Source organism: Grus americana, chromosome 6 (assembly GCF_028858705.1).
Source record: "Grus americana isolate bGruAme1 chromosome 6, bGruAme1.mat, whole genome shotgun sequence".
Lineage (NCBI taxonomy): Eukaryota > Metazoa > Chordata > Aves > Gruiformes > Gruidae > Grus > Grus americana.
Window position 1 is genome coordinate 18453381 of NC_072857.1, and position 18776 is coordinate 18472156.

Genomic DNA, 18776 nt, shown 5'->3' on the forward strand with positions numbered 1-18776 from the left:
CCTCCCGCCCGGCGGGGCCCGCGCCCCCCGGCCCCCGCCCCGCCGCCCCGCGCCGCCGGGGGAGCGCCCCGCGCCGCCGCCCCGCAGCCCCACCGGTAAGCGGGGGCGGCGGGCGGCACGAAGCGGGGCGGCGGGCCTGCGCCGCGCCCTGCGCAGGGCCGGCGGGAGGCCGGGGCCGCAGCGCCGCCCGCCGCCGGCGCGGCGCGGCGCGGCGCGGCACGGCACGGCACGGCACGGCACGGCACGGCACGGCACGTGTCGGGCGGAGCGCGGTGGCGGGGCCGGGGCGCGGCGCGGCGGCGGGTGGCTCTGCTTCTCCGGCGGTGCGAGGTACGGGCCGGGCGGGGGCCGGGGGGGGGGGGCGGGTCCTGGCGCTTGCCCCTCCGCTGCCCCGGCTGCGGCAGCCCACGAGCCCCGCGGACACGCGTGGCGGGAGCCGCTGCCCCGCAGAGCCCGGGCAGCCCGCCTGGCCGCCCTCCCCCGGCCTCTTGTGCGGGGCGCGGCGTGCACACGGCGCTCAGCTGCTGCACGGTGCACGGCACGGCTGCACGGTGCGTGGCACGGCGCGGTGCAGTTTGCTGCGCCGTGCGCGGTACGGTGCGGGGGCTGCATGGTGCATGGCATGGCATGGTGCAGGGCGGTGCATGGCATGGGGCATGCTGCACGGCACAGCACGCAGCACAGTCCCGGGCACGGCGCAGTGCCCGGTGCTGGATGCTGCACGGCGTGGTGTGTGGCGTGGTGTGGTCCCGCGCACTGCACCGTACAGGTTGCACGGCAGCATGGCACGGCACGGCACGGTGCATGGTGCAGTGCATCCCCAGGGCCTGCCTACATCCCTTCACTCCCCTGGCTGTACGTGTGTCTGTCAGAGCCGTCTGTATGTCCAGTGGAGGGGTGTCTCCTCGTCACTGTCTGGTGCTGGTACTTCGTTCCAGAGTGGGTTTTGTTCCCGTGTGTTTGTGTATGTGTCTGTCGGCTGTGCGAGCTCTCCATCCTGTCCGGTACCTGTATGAAGGGAGAGTCAGGGAACGGAGCAGGTGCTTCAGAACTGAATGGCGATGGTGATTTATCCAGGCTAGTTCAGTAGGGTATAGGATTCATTGAAATATTGAAGCTTTATAAAATACTTCTATATTCTTAGTTTCAGTGTAGCCATGTGGCAGAGAGCGCCGCAGGTTAAACCCTTCATGCCTGAAAACTTTGTGTGTTTACTGTCTTACGTGTTGCCTTTACATTCTGGTGTGTGTGTCCCCGTTCCTCTGCCGTGGCAGGGGAGAAGTAGGGGCTGCACAGCCCCCTCCTGTTTCATTCGGCTTTGAGGCCATGACTGTCACAGCAGCATCCGGATGCTTCAGTGTACACGGCAGCACCCCTCCTGCTCCTCTCCTCCATGGACAGGCTCATCAGTATGTCTTCCCAGGAAAATCTTCCCGGGCCTCTAATCCTTCTCCTTTTTGAGCTCTTCCAATCTGTGTCTATCAGCCAGAATCTCTTCTCTTCCTTGATCCCCAAACCAGCTTTGCCCTTGTGGCTTTATCCCTATCTTAACATCCACTTCTTGTCTAGACACCCCATGGCTAAATTATTCTCAGCCCGATGGCCAGGGGATTAGGGAAGAGCTGAGGAGATGGATGCGGGGCCTGATGGCCGTCTCCATGCAGCCCCTCGCCCACGGAGCGGGTGCAGCCTGCTGTAGCCCTCCCGGCTCGTCTTTATTGCAAAGGGGCAGCGTGAACGGCTCGCCTCTGCCCCTCGAAGACATGCCAGATGTGTTTTTTCTCAGCAAAACAGGAAACCTCCTGCACTGGCACTGTGAAGCAGCCTTTGGGGGTCGGGGGAAGCCCCGCTGGAGTCCCTGTTAGCAACATGTGGGAGATGCCGTAGCTGCCAGCATCGCAGGGGCATGCCTGCTCGCTTTCCTCCAGCATTCGTTTAGCCTAGATTGTCGGTCGGGGTACGGTGATTTAGGTGAGCCAGTTCTGTTTACTGATGTGCTTGCGGAGAGAGCAGGGAGGTGTGAGTGTGCACAGGTTGGCAGGCTGTGGATTTTTCTGGCCTCCCTTCAAATCTGGCCTGCTGGCATGATGCTTCTATTACTGAAAATTACTTCTAGCGGGAATGCTGAATCACGTACTCCCGACAACCAGGAGATACAGTAGGATGAAGGTATCATTCATTCAGTTTTCTTTACTGTTTTGTTGTGGTTTTTTTCTTTCCCCTTTTGTCTTGTGTTCTTATGGCAGCCCAGGCAGTGATGCCAGCAGGCTGGGTGCTTCAGCGGATTTCTCCCTGATACTAATTTTAAGTTTCTTTTTAAAATTTTAACCCATTTCTAAGTCTCTTTGTGCAGGGCTGCCTGAAAAAAAAAAAATCTTTAGTTGTGTTTTACACCCTTGAGATCTTTCCAGACTGCTGGCTTGTCCCCTCCCCATCTTAGTCATCCCATATTGCGCTAGACAAATTTAGCTCCTAACCTTTCCTTATAAATCAATCCCTCTGGCCTGCTGGCAATTTTTTGTTGCTCTTCTCTGAACTCCGTCTGTTGTGGGTAATAGAAAAAGCCAGGCCGGATCCGAGTAGGTGTCCATCCAGCCTTTCTCCCAGAGGTTGCACAGAGTAAGGGGCAAGTGGCCTCTAGTGGCCAGCCATCAATTAACGCACCGAGAGGGAGCACCAGTGCTCCCAGGCCGTGGGCTCTCCTGTCTGGAGAAGGCAGGAGAGCTGGTGGGGTTGCGGTCGCCCCTCTCTCTCGGCCCCAAAGCGGCAGCCTCCCCCCCCGGCAGCTCGGCCCCTCAGCCCCGCCGGCTCGGGGTGCCCACGCATCGCGTCCCGCCTGCGCGGGGCGATGAGCGGGGAGTTGACGGGAACCCCGCGGGCACCTCGCAGTCCGTCTGAGATTTCAAAGCAAGTCCCAAGGGCTCTCTTACTTTACTGCTAGTACAACTGCTTTTAGCTGTTCAGCAGCGTCATCAGGGTGACATATTTTCAGCATATTTCAGAATACGCTGCTTCAGTGGGTAAGGAAAGACTCAGTGCTGGATTTCCCCTCCTTTTTAACTTCGTTCAGGCAGTCAGGCTGTAGTTTTAAACACCGTGTAACATCTTGCAGAGCTGGAGCCAGCAGAGTTCGTGGCATCCAGCAGTTCTCCCGGCCGTGGGTTTCCTCCCGCCGGGAGCACGGATGCCCCAGCGAGCCTCTGCCTAGCTCCAGACAAACCTGAGCTTGACCTGAAACAAAGCACATTGTTTTCCTGATAGTTTGCAGTTTCCTTTGGAGGCCCCGCAAGGGCTATTAGTGGCACAGAGGTGGAGCTGAGCATTAGCAGGTTTTTTTGTTGAATTACCTTTACTGTTTTTCTAGTTTTTAAGGATTCTGCCGCTACAAGAGCTGCCGTCCAAAGCCCCATCGTCATTTTATTCCCTGAAGTTGCAGTGCTTGCAACATGTTTTTGCAGGCAGTCTGTGGCTGTGGATGTTATGTTCCTTACGAATAGCCAACCCTTTCTTTAACAGGCGTGATGCCGTGGCCCTGCAGGACTGCAGAGCCAGGTTCCCCTCCCCAGCTCTTCCCGCTGGAATAAAGCGTTCCCTGCCTTCAGTTTGAAATGTGCTGCCGTTTGCTTTCATGGAATGATACCCTCTTCTTGAGCTAAATGCGAAAGGAAGTAAAAGCCTTGTATTACCTTTTTCTCTATGATGTCTCCTACTAAAAAGCAGCTGAGTCTCTGCTTACAGATGATTTCCAGACCTTTCTCCTCTTTTTTTCTGCTTTCTCTCTCAGAACCCTTTTGCTCTATCTTTCTTGGGAAACAGGGTGTGAAGTTCAAGATCACAGCTTAAGACCTACAGAGTGGATTGGGTATTTTCATTGTTTTCTGTCCTGTTCCTTATGGCCTGGACTCTACATTTGCTTTTTAGATGTCTGTCTTGGCAGCATATTTCTCTTGAGATGTTCAGGTCTCACAGAGGGATTCAATTACTGAAGAATCCAATGAGGTGTTTTTAAGGGGTTTCTTCCATTAAGTTTTGCCTTGTTCCTGATAATTACGAGGGTGGACCAAGGGACCATCCTTCATCAGTGGTCAGATTAGCTCCTCAGAAACTTGCCTTACAGATGGCCCCAGGATTTTTGGTTTGAATAATAAGCTAATTCTTTGGTTTGAATAAGCTCTTCAGGTAAGCAGAATAAGCAGAGACTGTAGTAGCACCTTCTGGAGATCTTCAAAGATACAAGGAAGGATGATGAAGTGATGGATGGTGGGTGTCACCCGTAGACCATCTGATTTAGCATTTTAGTGGCCTGTCTTGAACAGTGGCCCATACTAGATACTTCAGGTGAGATAGTAAGAAACCCCTCAGCAGATCACTGGGATATAACCTATAATACTTTTTCCAAAGCTTTCATAGCTGGATAATAGCTTGTTCTGAAAGATGGGTTTAACTTCTCTTAATTTTCTTTGTCATAAATATGACAACTTGTTACTCAGCCAGCCAGCCAAGCTATACTCTGACTTTGCAGTTTTTTCCTCCTCAATGACATCACTGAAAAAAGTTTCTTTTTGCCAATTTTGAATTAATTTGTATTCTACCCTTGTAGTTTTAACAAATGTCTCTTTTCTTGTGCTGTGCGATGAGAACACTCAGCTTATCCCCGTGTCCAAAGCACTGTGCATGTACTTACATCTTCTCTCCTTCTCTGTATGAGTTCAGATGGGTTTTTGGAGGTCGGTATCTTCCCAGTGCCACCCTCTGTGCCATCTCCAGTTCTTCCTGGGGTGCAGCCCATGCTGAGCTCAGCCTGTGCTGTTGCTGTAGATGATATGACTACAGCTGTTTCCCTGTTAGTCTCCATCCCACTCCTTGTCAACTGCGGCACCTCACTGCCTTCTTCACTTGCAGCTACGTATTGAGCAGAGTGCTCCCTCAAGCTGCCCATGGGGTCTTCTGCGTCCCTCACCCACACTGGTGAGATAGGGCATGGATCTGTAGTCCGAAGGTTGGCCTCTTCCCCTGTAACATGTGTTGCTTTGTGTTTAGTGTTTGAATGCTGAACTGTTTGTCCTTGTGCCATCTGAACAGATCTCTCTGAGGTTCCTCCTGGCCATTTTGGGTTCTGCCCAATTAAAGCTAGGTGGCACAGGACCACTCCGCTGCCTGCTCCTGGCATGCCCTCCCAGCACCTGATTCTCCAACTTTATCCTTCCCCATCAGACAGTCATGGCTCAGCTTTGTACAGATGTGCTGGTGGAGGGGTGGCTGAGCAGGAAGGCTTGCCCTCTCTTGCACAGCCTGTGCAGGAGCCATGCGTAGCCGCTGTCTCGGTCGACCCCTGCACCGGGGATGACCTGCACAGCGGCAGGTCGTTCGGAGGAGGACAGGGTCCCACCTTCCCTTGAACTGTTGGAGCCGGTGCACAAAGCAGCGCGGGCTGGGCCATCCTTCCGCCCTTGCTGCAGCGTGCCAGGGGACAGCCCTGTCCTACTGATGCTGGGGAGGTTCCCTGAGGGCTGGTGAGGTGACCTCTCAGGGTTAGGAGCCAGGGGGGTTGAGGGCAGTGGCCAGCAGTCTCCCACGACATTCCCTTGTCCTGCCCTCTCTCCACAGGTTATGCCACTCTCCAGGTTTGCTGGGTGCCTGCCGGTGAAAGAGAAGGGTTGATATTTTGCCCAGGCCCTTAGGTCCTGAACCAAAATGGCAGCTGGAGAGTCCCCTCCCGTAGGAGATGTCTTCATCGACCTGCAGCAGGTGAGGTGGGAATCCAGCAGCAGCGGGGCTGTCTTCTGCCAGGCTGAGTGTGGGACCCGTGTCCTGGCAGCCTGCTGCAGTAGGACATGCAGGGGAGACGTCTGTGCGAAGGGTGCCCCAAGGCTGCCCACGAGCCCACATCCACTCTCCGTGCAGACAGCAAACTGGGGTCCAGAAAAGGCCAGAGGGTCTGTGGGGTCCCTGTGCCTTCACATGCCATTGGGTGGGGTAGGCAAGCGGCAGGAGGAGCTGGGTGGCTTGCAATTAGACTCTCCTCATTTAGGCTGGGCTTGGGACACCCAGGGTAAGGTGAGAGGAGGAGCAGTCTCACCCACAGACACAAAGCCGCTCTCCCAGCACCCAGCCTGGCCATGGTGCCATGGAAGTTCCAGCGGCTTTGCTGGAGCACAGCTGGGAACAGCTGGGGGATGCGGGGAGAGGCACAACTCAGCTAAAGCCGCCTTGCTCCCTCTTCCCACCCAGCACAGACAGATTTGTCACAGTTGGGCCTCCTCCTGTTTCCATGGAAACACGGGAGTCCACAACAGCTCCGCACTGGCATTTCAGCTATATTGACGGAAAATTTTACCAGCTGCAGCTGCTTGGGAGGCAGAAAGGACAGGAGTCACCTGGTGATGCTCTTCTCGGAGCATCTCCACTGGCAAAAGGCAGAGAAGCACCCATAGCGTGAAGCAGGAGGAAAACGGGCAGAAAAGCCTGAAGAAGGCATGCCAAGGGGAGCGGGGGGCCCCTGGGAGTGCGGAGGGGAGGTGGGAATGCACAGGGTGGTCACTGACCCAAGGACAGCTCACCAGAGCAGGGATGCTGTTTCCTGGGGGGAAATATGGAGGAGGTCTAAGAAAGGGAGGGATGGCAGACTGGGCAAAGGGAAGGCCAGAAGGCAGCAGTTAGATGTGAGGTAAGAGAATTCCAGCTAAACAAAAGCTGCTCATCTCCGCTGTTAGGAAAGGCAGGCACTGATATAGTCCTTTGATACCTGCCACTCAGGATAGTGTGGAGGACCACTAAGGTATCTCTGCAGAGTGCGGCTTGCAGGCTTGCTGATCTGTTCTGGCTCTTGGTTTTGAGCGGAGCTGTGCCTCTAAGTGAGAAACTATGCCCCAGTCCTGTCACGTGGAGCCTGCTGCTCCTCAGCAAGCCCAGCACCATTTGCAGGGCGTGAGGATCCAGAGGGCTACAGGGGTCTGCAGTGTTTGATTCTCGTCTGGCGATTTCTGTGCAGGGCAGAGATCGTGCAGAGAAAGCCTCTCCTGGTGCCGAGGACGATGAGGACTTGGATAAGACTTTGTCAATCGAGAGATTTGGGGACCTGATAAGCAAGTCAGCATCAAGCAATCTGGAGAAGCAAAGACGCAGCTACAGTGAGAGAGATTTTGAATGTATGTAGGTTTGAACCGTTGTACCCACTTCCACCCTCGCCACCAACCCTCGCTCAGCCCCACGTGCTCTGCAGCCTTGTGCCGGGACCCTGCAGATTGTGTTAGCCTGCTATTCACTTCCTCCCTTCGGAGCGTTCCCAGAGTGCTATGTACAGTCAGTTTAGCACCAGTGCCCACGGCCTCTTCCCGGTCTGTTCCGTTTGCCCTGTCCCCGCAGACATAGCTACTGCCCAGCTCATGCAGCAGCATAGCTCAGCCCAGAGTGTTCGCTCACCTCCTCACCCAGCGTTGGGGACCTCTACAGCTGCTTCCCCCACGTTGAAATTTCCAGTTTGAAACTATTTTTCTTCCATATGGCTGCAAAGAAACATCCAAATATGGCCAGAAGCCAGGCTGTCCTCCCCTGTCTGAAAGCAGATGGCTCCAGTCAGACATGCCTGTGTATTTCTAAATAGCAACCATGAAACCGTCAGGCTTATCTGCTCAAAGAAAGGACTGCAAAATAAAAATGGGGTGTGAATTAAAAATGCTGTAGCTATCTCACCTGAACGCCTCTGATTAGCGTATTTATTCCTCTAACTGCCCTTCCATGATGAAGGCAACCAATCTGCCCAAACTCACTCTGGCTGTCAGATGAGAGTGTGCGCAGAAGAGTGGCCATAAGCTATTGCCTGGTGTAGGTGGGTCGCATTAGCTTGTAGTAACAGCAGTGAAGGGCAGGAAGAAGAGTCCCCCAGCCCAGCAGCCTGCTTGTGTGGCAGACAAGTAGCAATGGTTAGGAGTTTCCCACTCTCTGGCTCTCCACAGTCAGACAGTGCTTATTTTCCAGCTTAGCTTTGATGGGAACATTATGTTCCAAGTATCTCACCAGGCTGTTTTCTGCTTGGCCACTCATTTCCAATGGCTGTTGTAAAAGTTTGCCGGTAAAAGTCTATTACTGTAGTGCACCCCAGCTGCTACTTTCTGCTTGTGTCATTTCTCTACAGAGGCTCCATTCAAATAACACTTTCCACCTGAGCACACGGTCACTCACGCACATGGCTGCTAATAGCTTTGCTGTGGGTGGAATACCTGTCCTGTGCTGGTAGGACTTACCTGCTCAGAAGCTCTGCCTGTGTGCACAGGTGTGTGGGTTGGCTTGGAGGACATGAACGATCTGCTTGGGCATGCATGGCAGAAGCTTCTTTGAAAATTTGACTAGAGATTTGTACTGTTTGGGGTTTTTTTTTCTTCTTAATAGGAGAGTCCTCCTTTCTTTGTCAGAATCAAGCTTGTTTTCCTCTGAGGTCCTGATGGATCCCTGTTATCTAGGACTATGCTAACCCTGGTTATCAGAAGTTTTATGCAGCTCATATTCATAAAGCTGGAAGATCTGGTTAGGTCATTAGACTTTGAAAGATAACATACCAGTCCATGGAGGTGAATGCTCTCTGGGTTTAGAAATGTTTCCTGCCCTACTCAAAGCCAAGATTTCCTAATATGTAGGCTCTTCCTTCTGTGCTCCCTATCCAAATTACTTTTTCATATCTCTTGTATCAAGTTCACTGAGAAGCGTAATCAAACATCTAGGACACTGGTTTGGCAATAACTTTCCATACAGTCAGGCAGTGCAAGGAAGTGAGCAGGAAGGAGGGCAGGGGCTGGGCACCCAGGAGTTGCAGGAGGACAGGGAGGAAGAAGAGGGAGGCATGAAGCCTTTTGTGTTTGGGAGAGGTATTTTTTTTCCACCTCCAGGCCACGTCTGTGGAGACCTGATCCGTTGACACGAGGAGTGCTGAGTGCAGGGGTAAAGAGCGGTGCTGCTCTCTTCTGTGCCAGATCAGCCACTTACCATCACTGCCCTTCCCTGCAGCCCGAGGCTTCGGATTCCTTCTGATCCAAAATGCAAACGTTTCCGCCTTGGGCTGATGTGAACAAGCCAGAAGGGAAAGATGGGCTGTGTCCTCACCAGCAGCTTGGTACAGTTGTGGCCTTCCTTGCTGCTTCTGACATTAGAAATTCATGCCTGACCTATCTGTGGCATGCAGAGCAGTGCTATGGGAGCGTAGCAGTGGGGCCAGAGGGCCTTGCTGCCAAAACCTGAGTGAAATAGGGTACATCTAGTTAAGTCAAAGAACTAGAGAACACTTCGGAGGGAAAGGTTTATAAAAAGCCCAAACTCTTTCCAATTTGCAGATGTCTGACCGTTCCCAATCTCCTCTAATCTTGCCACAAGCCTCTCCTGTTGAACCAGGGGGTGTGTGAAATATCCCTGCTGTTCCCAAGGGTGGAAACAAGGGAGAAAAGACTTGAGAAACCAAAGGAAAGGAAACATGACAGCAGAACAATGAACCTGCCTGGCTCTCCCAGGGAGAAGGTTACAGCTTCCATTGAAAACGTCCTTTGAAGGTAGTTTTCACTATAAACAGATTTTGCTGCCATGTCACAGGAAAGCTGGGAAGGAACCAAATCAAAACAGACTGGAAACAATTCCTCAGGAAGAGCTGCTGAGCAAAGCCCCCTTGCAAAGTGGCTGGTGCCCCCGTCATTTCAGCTGCTCCGGGTGCAGCCCCACGATCTGTGCATCCTGCAGACTGGCTATAGGAGGCTTTGTGCCTGCAGATAGACCTGGCAGAAATGGCTTTCTTCTCTCTCGCAGGGATGCTGAGCTTACCCTGTTCCCTGCATGGTGCATTATCATTGTTTTTGAGTGAAGGCTCAGAAATGCCATTAATTTCTTCTCACTCCGTAATTCCCACGACACCCAGGTCAAGCCTGTATGAATTTCTCTTTGTAGATTAGTTTAAAGAGAAGTCCTTCTGCCCTGTTTTTTACCCTGGTTTTTAAAAGACAGCCTCCTAATTGAACCTGCATTTCAAGAGTGTGGTAGGCACAAGCCCTCGCAGTACCTGGGATGTGGACTTTGGTTGCATCTGCACTAAAAGGCTTGGTCTGTGGTTCCTGTGGGTATGCAGGAGGGACTTTCTGTCAAAGCCTGGGGGATAAATAGGGCACACCTATTTAACTCAAAGAACACTATGCAGGAAAGAAATGTTTGTAAAGGGCCCAAATCATGCTTGTTTTAGAATGCAAGAAACATTTCCTTGTGTTTAGGAAGGGGATGGTGCCTCTGGCAGGCCACCGCAGCTCCGTGTAGCCATGCAAATGGCTTTTGGCAGCGCTGGGAGAGGAGTCCTGCCTTCCCCAGGGTGGTGGAGTTGCCTTGGGGTGGTTTCGCACTGCATGGGGGCTGCCTCCCCAGCCACCCCAGGCTGGACACAGCCTGCCGCATCACTGAAAGAGCTTTGCTATGTCCCTGAGGGCTGGTGGCTCTCCTTGCCCTTCCTGGCCCTTGATCTCCAGACCATGCTGTTTCCTGGAGGGGCGCCTGGCAGGTTCCTCCCAGCCTCTTCCTGCCCCTGACTCTCTTTTTCTCTCTCAGTCCACCGCCAAACCTCGCACCACATCCATCATCCCCTTTCCACTCACCTCCCTTCTGCCCTCAAGTTCCAAAAGAGGCCCCCCCGTGCCAGCAGGAGGAAAAAAAGGAGGAGGAAAAAGAAGAAAACCTCAGTACCCCCCTCGGAGGTGACCCCCACCATCCAGGAAGAGGACGAGGAAGGGGGAGAAGAGGAGGAAGAAGAGGAAGAAGAAGAAGAGGAAGAAGGAGAGTCTGAGGCAGAGGAGGCCCAGGAGAAAGAGATCTCTGCAGAGTCTGAGGGCGAAGCTCGTGGGAAGGACACGTCCCCTAAGCTGGAGCCCCCAAGCAAACCAAAGGCAAGGCTAGGGCATCCCTACCCAGACGGGGCTCGGAGGCTGGGGGGAGGTGGAGGGAGGGGCGATGCCGGGAGGGTGCCAGAGTGCATGGTCAAGGGAGTGCTTGGGGGGAAGAGGTTGTGTCTCTGCAGTATTGTGGGAAGAGCAGTTTTGTCCCCGCCTAGCAGAGACGGGTGCTGGAGGATGGTGACAGATAAGCCATTGCCCAGGGTGGATGCCGGGGAGAGTGTGCATGACCATTTTGGGTTGTAAGACACGTGGGGAAGATCAATGTGGCTGTTCTTAGAGTGTATAGGATACGGAAAGGCTTAATATGGCCAGTCCCAGGGTATGGGGCACATGGGGGAAGTCAGCATGGCCCGTTCTAGGAGGTGGGGACGTGGGGAGGATCTGCGTGTCAGGGACTGGGGCGAAGGCTGCCTGCCCTGGCTCTTGCTGTCAGGACTGTTGTCTCTACAGTTCACCATCGGCAGTGATGAGGAGGAGTCCGGCAGCGCTCTGGCCCCTGCGCAGTTCCACGTGGAGGAGGAGTGTGGCATCCTGTCCCCCATGCCACACTTCACTGACCTGCTGCAGGACAAGGGCTCTGCGTCCCTCCGCAGGTAGGCGAAAGTGTGCCGAGCCGCCTGCCACTCTCCCCAGCTCGGGGTCGCTGCACAGACCCTGTCCCCAGGGGTAGCGGCTGTGCCCAGCCTGAACTCGCCTGCTGAGCCAGAGGGGACATGTGGCCCGGAGGGAGAGCGGCTGTGAGCAGCACGGCTGCTCTCTGGTGGGACAGTCACTCCCTGGGATTCCTGTGACCTCCTTGGGTCCGTGGGATCCCCAGGGTGTGGGTTTGGGGGCACTGGGCTGCGCGTGTGGAATACCCTCCCTCCCAGCTAACTTGCGCTGTTGTGCTGACCTGCAGGCTGGGAAGCCTCAGGAGGCTCGGCTGAGTCAGGGAACCATGAGGCCATTGACTCAGAGGTGGGTCCCCGACACTGACCACAAGCTGATCCCACTTTGCAGTGGGGAAAGAAGGAGCACCTTTAGGTGTTGGGACAGGCAACTCCTGGCTCTCTTTCTTCTCAGGGACTTGGTCATGGCTGGGCCAAGGGACCTCAGCCCTTGAGAGGGGCCAGTGCCCATCCTCACTCACCTCATTTACTACTTTTGGTCTTTTTGGTTCCTACAGCCTCCCCGGGCCTCGGGAGCGTCTGTCTCGTGGGTGGGAGAAGCGCAAGCCCTGGGGCCAGGTGGCAAGCGGACAACGAGTTACCTATGACTTGAAAGAGAGGATGTGCATCGGCAGCATGACCACGCTGGAGAGTGCGGCGTACCAGCGCGTCCCCACGGACGAGGCCGAGGCCCAGATGCTGGCTTCTGCTGACTTGGACGGCATGAAAAGTGAGGCTTTGTGACACTACTTATGCTACTAGTGCGCGCGTCCCTTGCTTCTCCCTGCTTTGCCCTCTTCTCTAGCAGCTCCAGGCATGGCCTTCAGTCTGCCCCGAGGACCTGGTCCTCACCTCCCTGTCCCCCAGCCCCTGCTTTTCCAGCCCTGGCTCCTCTCTGTCAGCTTTGCAGTGTCCACAGTGCCGGTCCCCATGTTTCCAGCACCTCTACTCACACCCAGCCCACGGATGCTTGCTCCTCCACCCGCCCCACTGCCCTCTCCAGTTCAGGGCTCTCTGCATTTCCCTAAGACCCAGCTCTCTCCTCTCCTGACACACTTTCCCAGCGATCAGCCCTCTGTGCGACATGCCAGCTCTGGCATTGCAGAAAACCTGAGGTTAGGAGCTTCCCCTCTCCTCCGCTCTCCTGGCGGAGAGGCAGCTGCCCCCTCCGGAGCGCCTCGGAGGGGGACTGCCCCTGCGCGCGGCGTGAGGGCAGACAGAAGAGACGTCATGGAAATGCACGCTCCGGGCCCGAGGACATGGAGAATTCAATAGGTTGCTCTGCAGGCTGGAGAGGGAGGGAGACACCAGAGGGGAGCGAGGGAGAGAAGCGGTGCTGCACACACAGCCTGGCTCTCCCCGGGCCACGGGCGCTGTGTCCCTGGGCAGCCGGCACGAGACCCTGTGGCAGAGTGAGGATCCTGCTCCTGAGGAGCTGGTGGGGCAGCCCCCCACGGAAGCATCCCTGGGAGGAGCCAGCCTTCCCGGGACCCCGTCAGTGCCCAGGGGCTGCTGCAGCCAGCACCTTCATGCCCGGTGAGGAGGGGAGCGAGGCACTAGGGCTGGCCCCAGGGCTGCGGTGAAGCCCCCCCAAGGGCAGCTTGCTTTCCACACGTCAGCCTGGCTACCCCGGCCCCTCCTCTGAAGGTGAGTGACTCATGGCACCTGACCCCTGACCTTCGCAAGGACAAAATGACAACCCTTCGAGAGAGAGAGGAGGCAGCGAAGGAATCGGAGGGGGGCAGCAGCCCGGAGGTAGCGATAAGCACCTGCATTCGCAACTCACTCGGCTATGAAGACTTTGATGAATTTGCCTTCAATTTTGAAGACTATGATTTATGGGAGGCCATCAGAAACCATCTGGGCTACCCAGGCGGGGAGCCCACCTGTAAGTACCGGAGCAGTGACCCCACGGTTGCAGCTGTAGCTCAGAGCCCCCAGCTAAAGTGCGTATCCCCCACCCTGTGTTTGCTGCCTGCACCCTCTCTGTGTCAGGTTGGTCTCCTGGGTTAGAGGAGGTACAGTCTGCCCCGCCATGTGCCTGGGGACGCCAGAGGAGCTGCCTGGTGTCTGTGTGTCTGTCCAAGGTCCTTGTACAGATCTGTGCCGTAGTGCTGAGGTGCTTCCCGGTGTGTGTCTCGCTCGAGCAGCTCCAGAGGCAGCTGCATCTTGCTGTTTGTGATTATCAGGATGTGGCCCATGCCATGGCCAGAGAAAAAGCAGCTGCTCCGAGGTGTGTATAAGGACAGACACATTTCCCCTTCCATCTGTGGCACAAGGTGACAGTGTGCTGCTGCTCTCTGTTTGCTGGAATTCGAGCCGAGCTGCGGATCCGACAGCAGTGATGTGTATCAGGTTCTCAGCTCTGCACTGTAGCCTAATGCCCGGAGGAAAAAATAACCTGGTCCCTGTGTCTGCAGGCTTCAGTGTGGCTGTGAAACTAGCTAATGGCAGGCTGGCCGGGGTGCCTGGAAGGGGAAAAGGAGGAAGGAAGCAAGGGTGGGAAAAGCAGGGAAGGACACAGTAGTAATCCTGAGAGCGAAGAATGTCTTTCTGTTCTCCGCATCTCCGTACTCACGCATCCCTTGCGGAGAGCTGTGTCTCTGAGCCGTCCCGGGGACTGTGCAGAAACGAGCCTTGCTCCCACCTCGCACAGGCGGTCCTTCCTCAGCGGGTGGTGATAACTCACAGTTAAAAGGTGGCTTTGTGTGTCACCTTGGGAGTGACACTGTTCATAGCCATAGCTCTGTGGTGGCTGCTCAAACATCCTCGTCGGGATCATGATCTAATTTTTCAAGGGATTTTAGGAGCGCACACGGGAGGGCGACGTTGCCCCAGAACTCACCTGCTTACCAGCTTTGCACGCAGGAGTGGGGAGGCAGAGTGCTTGCAACAGGGACTCAAGGTGCCTTGGTTCAGCTTCTGGCTCTGTCACAGGTTCTCTGTGTGATCTCAGGCAAAATGCTTAACGTCCACTGCCTCCCAGTCCCAGCATCATGTCCTCTTTCTCAGCTGGCCCGTCTTTACAAGCCTTTGGGGAAGAAATGTCTGCCAACGTGCTTCTGCAGGGACCAGCAAGTGGGGATTTGCTTCTGGCTGGGTCTGCTACTTGTTACTGTAAATTGATAGACAGTATATAATAGCAGCAAAGTTAAAAATAGAAACCTGGAGCAAATTGGCTCCATCACCTGTCCCCAGCTGAGCAAACTGTACATTAAAAGTGTGAGAAATTGCCCCAAGTACACCTGGAAAAGGATGGCTATTCTTGGGAAAGTAGAAGGGGCAGATCCCTTCTGCAAGGTGTAATATGCATCACTTATAAAGTAGGGAAGATTGGCTTGCTAACAGTTAACACGTTCGTTGATTGCTACGGCTAATACTGCAGATGCTTGAAATAGGATGTGCTGTACAGTCAACTCTTAATTATTTCTGCACAATGAATCCACAGTGTGGATCAATCCTGCAGAGAGGTATGGCGGAGACACCAGAATCAGTTCTGTGCAGAGCCAGCTTGCATCCAGCCAGTGCCACTTGCTCAGCTATTTACTCCATGGCAATACCTCTTCCAGGACCAACTTAGATCCAGGAGGAATTTAATAGCTTTTGAGCAGAGTAGAGTCCTCACTGGACCTGAGCTGGTCTCCTTGCTCTCTTCTCAGTGTTCAGAACATGGGGAGTGCTGTGCAGGGACACCTGGATGGCAGCAGGGATGAGCTGGGAGGATCTAGCTGGCTCTATCACACTGAACTCAGCATCAGCTAGGAGAGACTTAGGCTGTGCGCGGGGCAGGGCAGTAGCTTTTTCCAGAAGCCAGCATAGGGTTGCGACTTATTGTATGTCGATTAGCATTTTGTTTTATCTAATTTGGAATATTCGAAGAGATGGGGTTTCAATCTCCTTTTCCTTGCTTTTATTTGAGAGAAGCACTAATCTGGTGGGGACACTGAAAGGCTCTCTGTAGAGCAGCCTGGATCACCTCAGCTGGGCTCTGCATGGGACTCCCAAAGCCAAAATTAAGCCCATGTGTCCACCCTGCTCCTATGAGTTGCCTTCTCCAACTGGCATCTCAGTGGCCACAGGCACTGCCAAGGGAGAGCAGCAAGCGGATTGCCTCTTTCTTCTATAGGGCTGCAGAGGTGTGCATTCACCGGCTCGCTGCAGCACTCCAGCTCTTGTCCCTGTCAGCAGGTGTGGGAGTTGCTGGAGATGCTGGCAGTAAACTTGGCTCCTTTTGTTTTATCTGTCCTCCAGCCATTTGGTGGCTGAGGCCGAACGCCTGTCCGTGCTTTCTAGGGCTGTTGCTGAAGAGTGCCGCATGGCAGGTTGGCATCGCCGTGGGGAGGCACTGCCGCTGGCTGGGCAGAGCATCCTCTGGCCCTGTTCTTCTAGGAACACAGTGAGAATGAGGCCCAGGGTGCATAGGAGACTCAGAAGCTGTAGGGATTGGAGCGAAGGTGCCAGATACCAAGATCACCTGGTGACCTGTTTGTTTATGCACGAATCCACGCCAAGTGCAACAAAGTGCCTGCCGTGCACATGAGAATTGAGAAATCCATGCAAAAGTCCAGGGAAGCCCCACACGTGCATGTGTCCCAGAAATGTTTGTGGCGGTGGGCAGTTATTGGCTCCTATCGACATTGCAGCGCAGTAAGTGGAGCGGGGAGGAGTCCGGCTGTCAGCAGGACGTGCATCAGCAAGGCAGCCAATGGGGGAAAATGCCCTGAGGCTCAGTATTGATTCATTTTATAGTTAATTTAGCAACCCAGATTTCCAAGGAGCAAGGCTGTGGTATGCCTGGCCTGATGCTGGGCTGTGTCTTTCCATGCCAGAGACGCGTGGATATTTTCCTGCAACATCAAAGAGATCTCTTGGCCTTCAAGCCCAATGCTTTTCGCTACCTCTTTTGCCCTGAGAGCTTAAAGAGGCCTTGAAGCCAAGTGCAGAAAGGTACGTGGAACCTGAACATTCATCCCAACCAACGGAGAACTGCCTTTGGTCCCCCAGGGAGAAGACCTTGGCTTTGCCTCACAAGCAAGGCCAGCAAGCCTTGATGGACCAAAGCTAAGACCCCTGACTCCATGATCTACCTGGGGGAGCCTGCCCATCCTGGAGCAGGGCTCTGAGGCCATCCCCGTGGATGTCTGTGCTGAGGAAAATATGCTTGCTGTCTCTGGGCAGTGTCCAGAGAATCTACTCTCCTTGGCAGGCTGCTGACCAGGTGCTGTTTCTCTGGATTGCAAATGGGGCTGGCACAGTTGTGGCCAGGTTTTGGTGGGCACTGGTTAGCCAACAGCACTGGTAGCTTGGTGGTGGGTCTGTAATGAAGCATCAACAGCCTCTCTAGAGGTTTCAGGAGGCTTTGATTCAGCCAGCCAAACTCCATAACGCAGACCTTTCAGAGGGCATTACAGCGGCACTGCGGATCCTCTAGAAACAGCGATGGCTGGAGTTAACTGCCCAGCCTCCATGCCAGCACCAGTCTGCACTGTTATCCTACAGTCTCATCGCACAATTAAATAAAACAGCCATTGATATTTCCATGTGTCTTCCAGACCAGCAGCTAAATATCCTTCCCCTTCACTGCCCTTTATGCTTGCTGAGCACCAGGCCTTCCTCCAGTGGGAGAAACGAGCCCCAGCCAGGTGCCTGCCTGTGCTGTCTGGGTGCAGAGCTGTGCAGACAAGGCTTCAGGTTGCTTTTCGTTGAGGGAGTATGGGAAGGGTTCATGCCTCATTTATGTCCCATGAATAAAAGCTTTTGCAATGATGCTCCAGTGTATGCACAGCCTGGGAGGAAGCCTTCTTCTTGAAGGAATTAGCTGTCAGATATCTGGAAGAGCTGAAAGTAGGCAGATGAGGCAGGAAGGATCTTCAAAGGTCTGGAGGATGATGGTGAGTGCTCCAGCTGCCAGGGCTTTGCTAGCATAAGCTAATGAGAGAAGAGTGGGCTTGGATGTGTTTCCCTACCAGACGGTGTGTTTCCACTAGACACACTGGTGGTCTTTTTTCCTCTCCCATGCCTTCAGGCCACCGTTTTGAAGACAACCCTGGTGTGAGGAGGCATCTGATGAAAAAACCATCTCGGAGTCAGATCACCAGGACAAGCAAAAAATTAGCACCAACTCCGTCTGTAAAGAAAAAGAAGAAGAAGAAGAAGTTGGATAGAAAGCCCCATGAGGTATCCATGTGCTGTCCTCCCACACTTGTTCAGAAACCATAAATCAGGACTAGAAACGGGCACTTTATAAAGTGATAAATGTGGTTTTAATATAATTAATTCTTTACATGACCTTGGGGGTGAAATTTCAAGCCTTTATCCATTATCTTGAGGGCTGAAAGTACACTTTTTTTCAATAAAAGCAGAGGTTTCTCTGAAATCACAAAGCTTCGACCTTAGGAAAGACGTTAAAAGGTCACAGAAATGTTAGTGCTGTTGTGGAAGTTGGCAGCACAATAACGTCACCATCTCTGGTAAGTGTGGGAAATTTTGGGGAAAACCAAGAAGCAGTCAGAGGACAAAGTTATCCCAGTTTGGTAGAAGCGTGCAGCGTTGCATCATTCTGTCTCCTCTGCCCATGCCATCTGACTTGGAGCTTTCTGGTGCTCCATGTGCTGATGGAAGCTCCTGCCAGGCTGCCGGTGATATTTGTCCTGGCTGCTTCTGTTCACCAAACCTCTGATTAACTAAGGCAAGTTTGCTCAAGCAGTGCTTTAGACCAAGTGGTACCTTGAGAACAAATGTGAGGCTTTCCATGTATTTTTGATAGACCTGTGTGCATCAGGGGAAGTCCCATGTCCTCACTGTAATTTGCCCTAGGTGTTTGTGGAGCTGAACGAGCTGGTGGTGGATAAGAACCAGGAGATGCACTGGAGGGAGACAGCCCGCTGGATCAAGTTTGAGGAGGATGTGGAGGAGGACACAGCAAGGTGGGGAAAACCCCATGTGGCTTCACTGTCCTTCCGCAGCCTGTTGGAGCTCAGGAAGACGATTGCCCACGGTGAGTCAGGAACCGTGGGCCAGGGTTTGTATCTTGCTCTGGGAAAGGTTTTGCTGGACAGCTTCTGTCACTGTTTGGCCCCTCACTGGAGACACTCCAACAGTGTCCGTGTCCAGGCTCCATGTAGGGTCTGCAGAGACAGACCGTCCTGCAGCTTGTTTGCCAGGGTTTGCATTAGCCCATGGGTGCCTGTCTTGGTTCCTTGCTCTGCTTTGCTGC

General features: G+C 54.1%; 1 protein-coding gene across 4 annotated transcripts in view; it reads left to right on the plus strand.

Moving 5' to 3' along the window:
• Positions 1-7: 7 nt before the first annotated feature.
• Positions 8-18776, plus strand: part of SLC4A3 (solute carrier family 4 member 3) — a 35342-nt gene continuing 16573 nt past the window's right edge. The window contains exons 1-8 of one of the 4 annotated variants that reach the window (XM_054830525.1): positions 8-95; positions 5608-5748; positions 6992-7148; positions 10570-10904; positions 11364-11506; positions 12079-12290; positions 17586-17737; positions 18377-18557. In XM_054830525.1, coding sequence (XP_054686500.1) covers positions 5695-5748; positions 6992-7148; positions 10570-10904; positions 11364-11506; positions 12079-12290; positions 17586-17737; positions 18377-18557 — 1234 coding nt within the window. In that variant the 5' untranslated portion in view covers positions 8-95; positions 5608-5694. Of the gene's footprint in view, positions 96-147; positions 331-5607; positions 5749-6991; positions 7149-10569; positions 10905-11363; positions 11507-12078; positions 12291-17585; positions 17738-18376; positions 18558-18776 lie in introns of those variants that run through there. The other 3 variants (XM_054830526.1, XM_054830527.1, XM_054830524.1) reach the window with 3 other exon arrangements.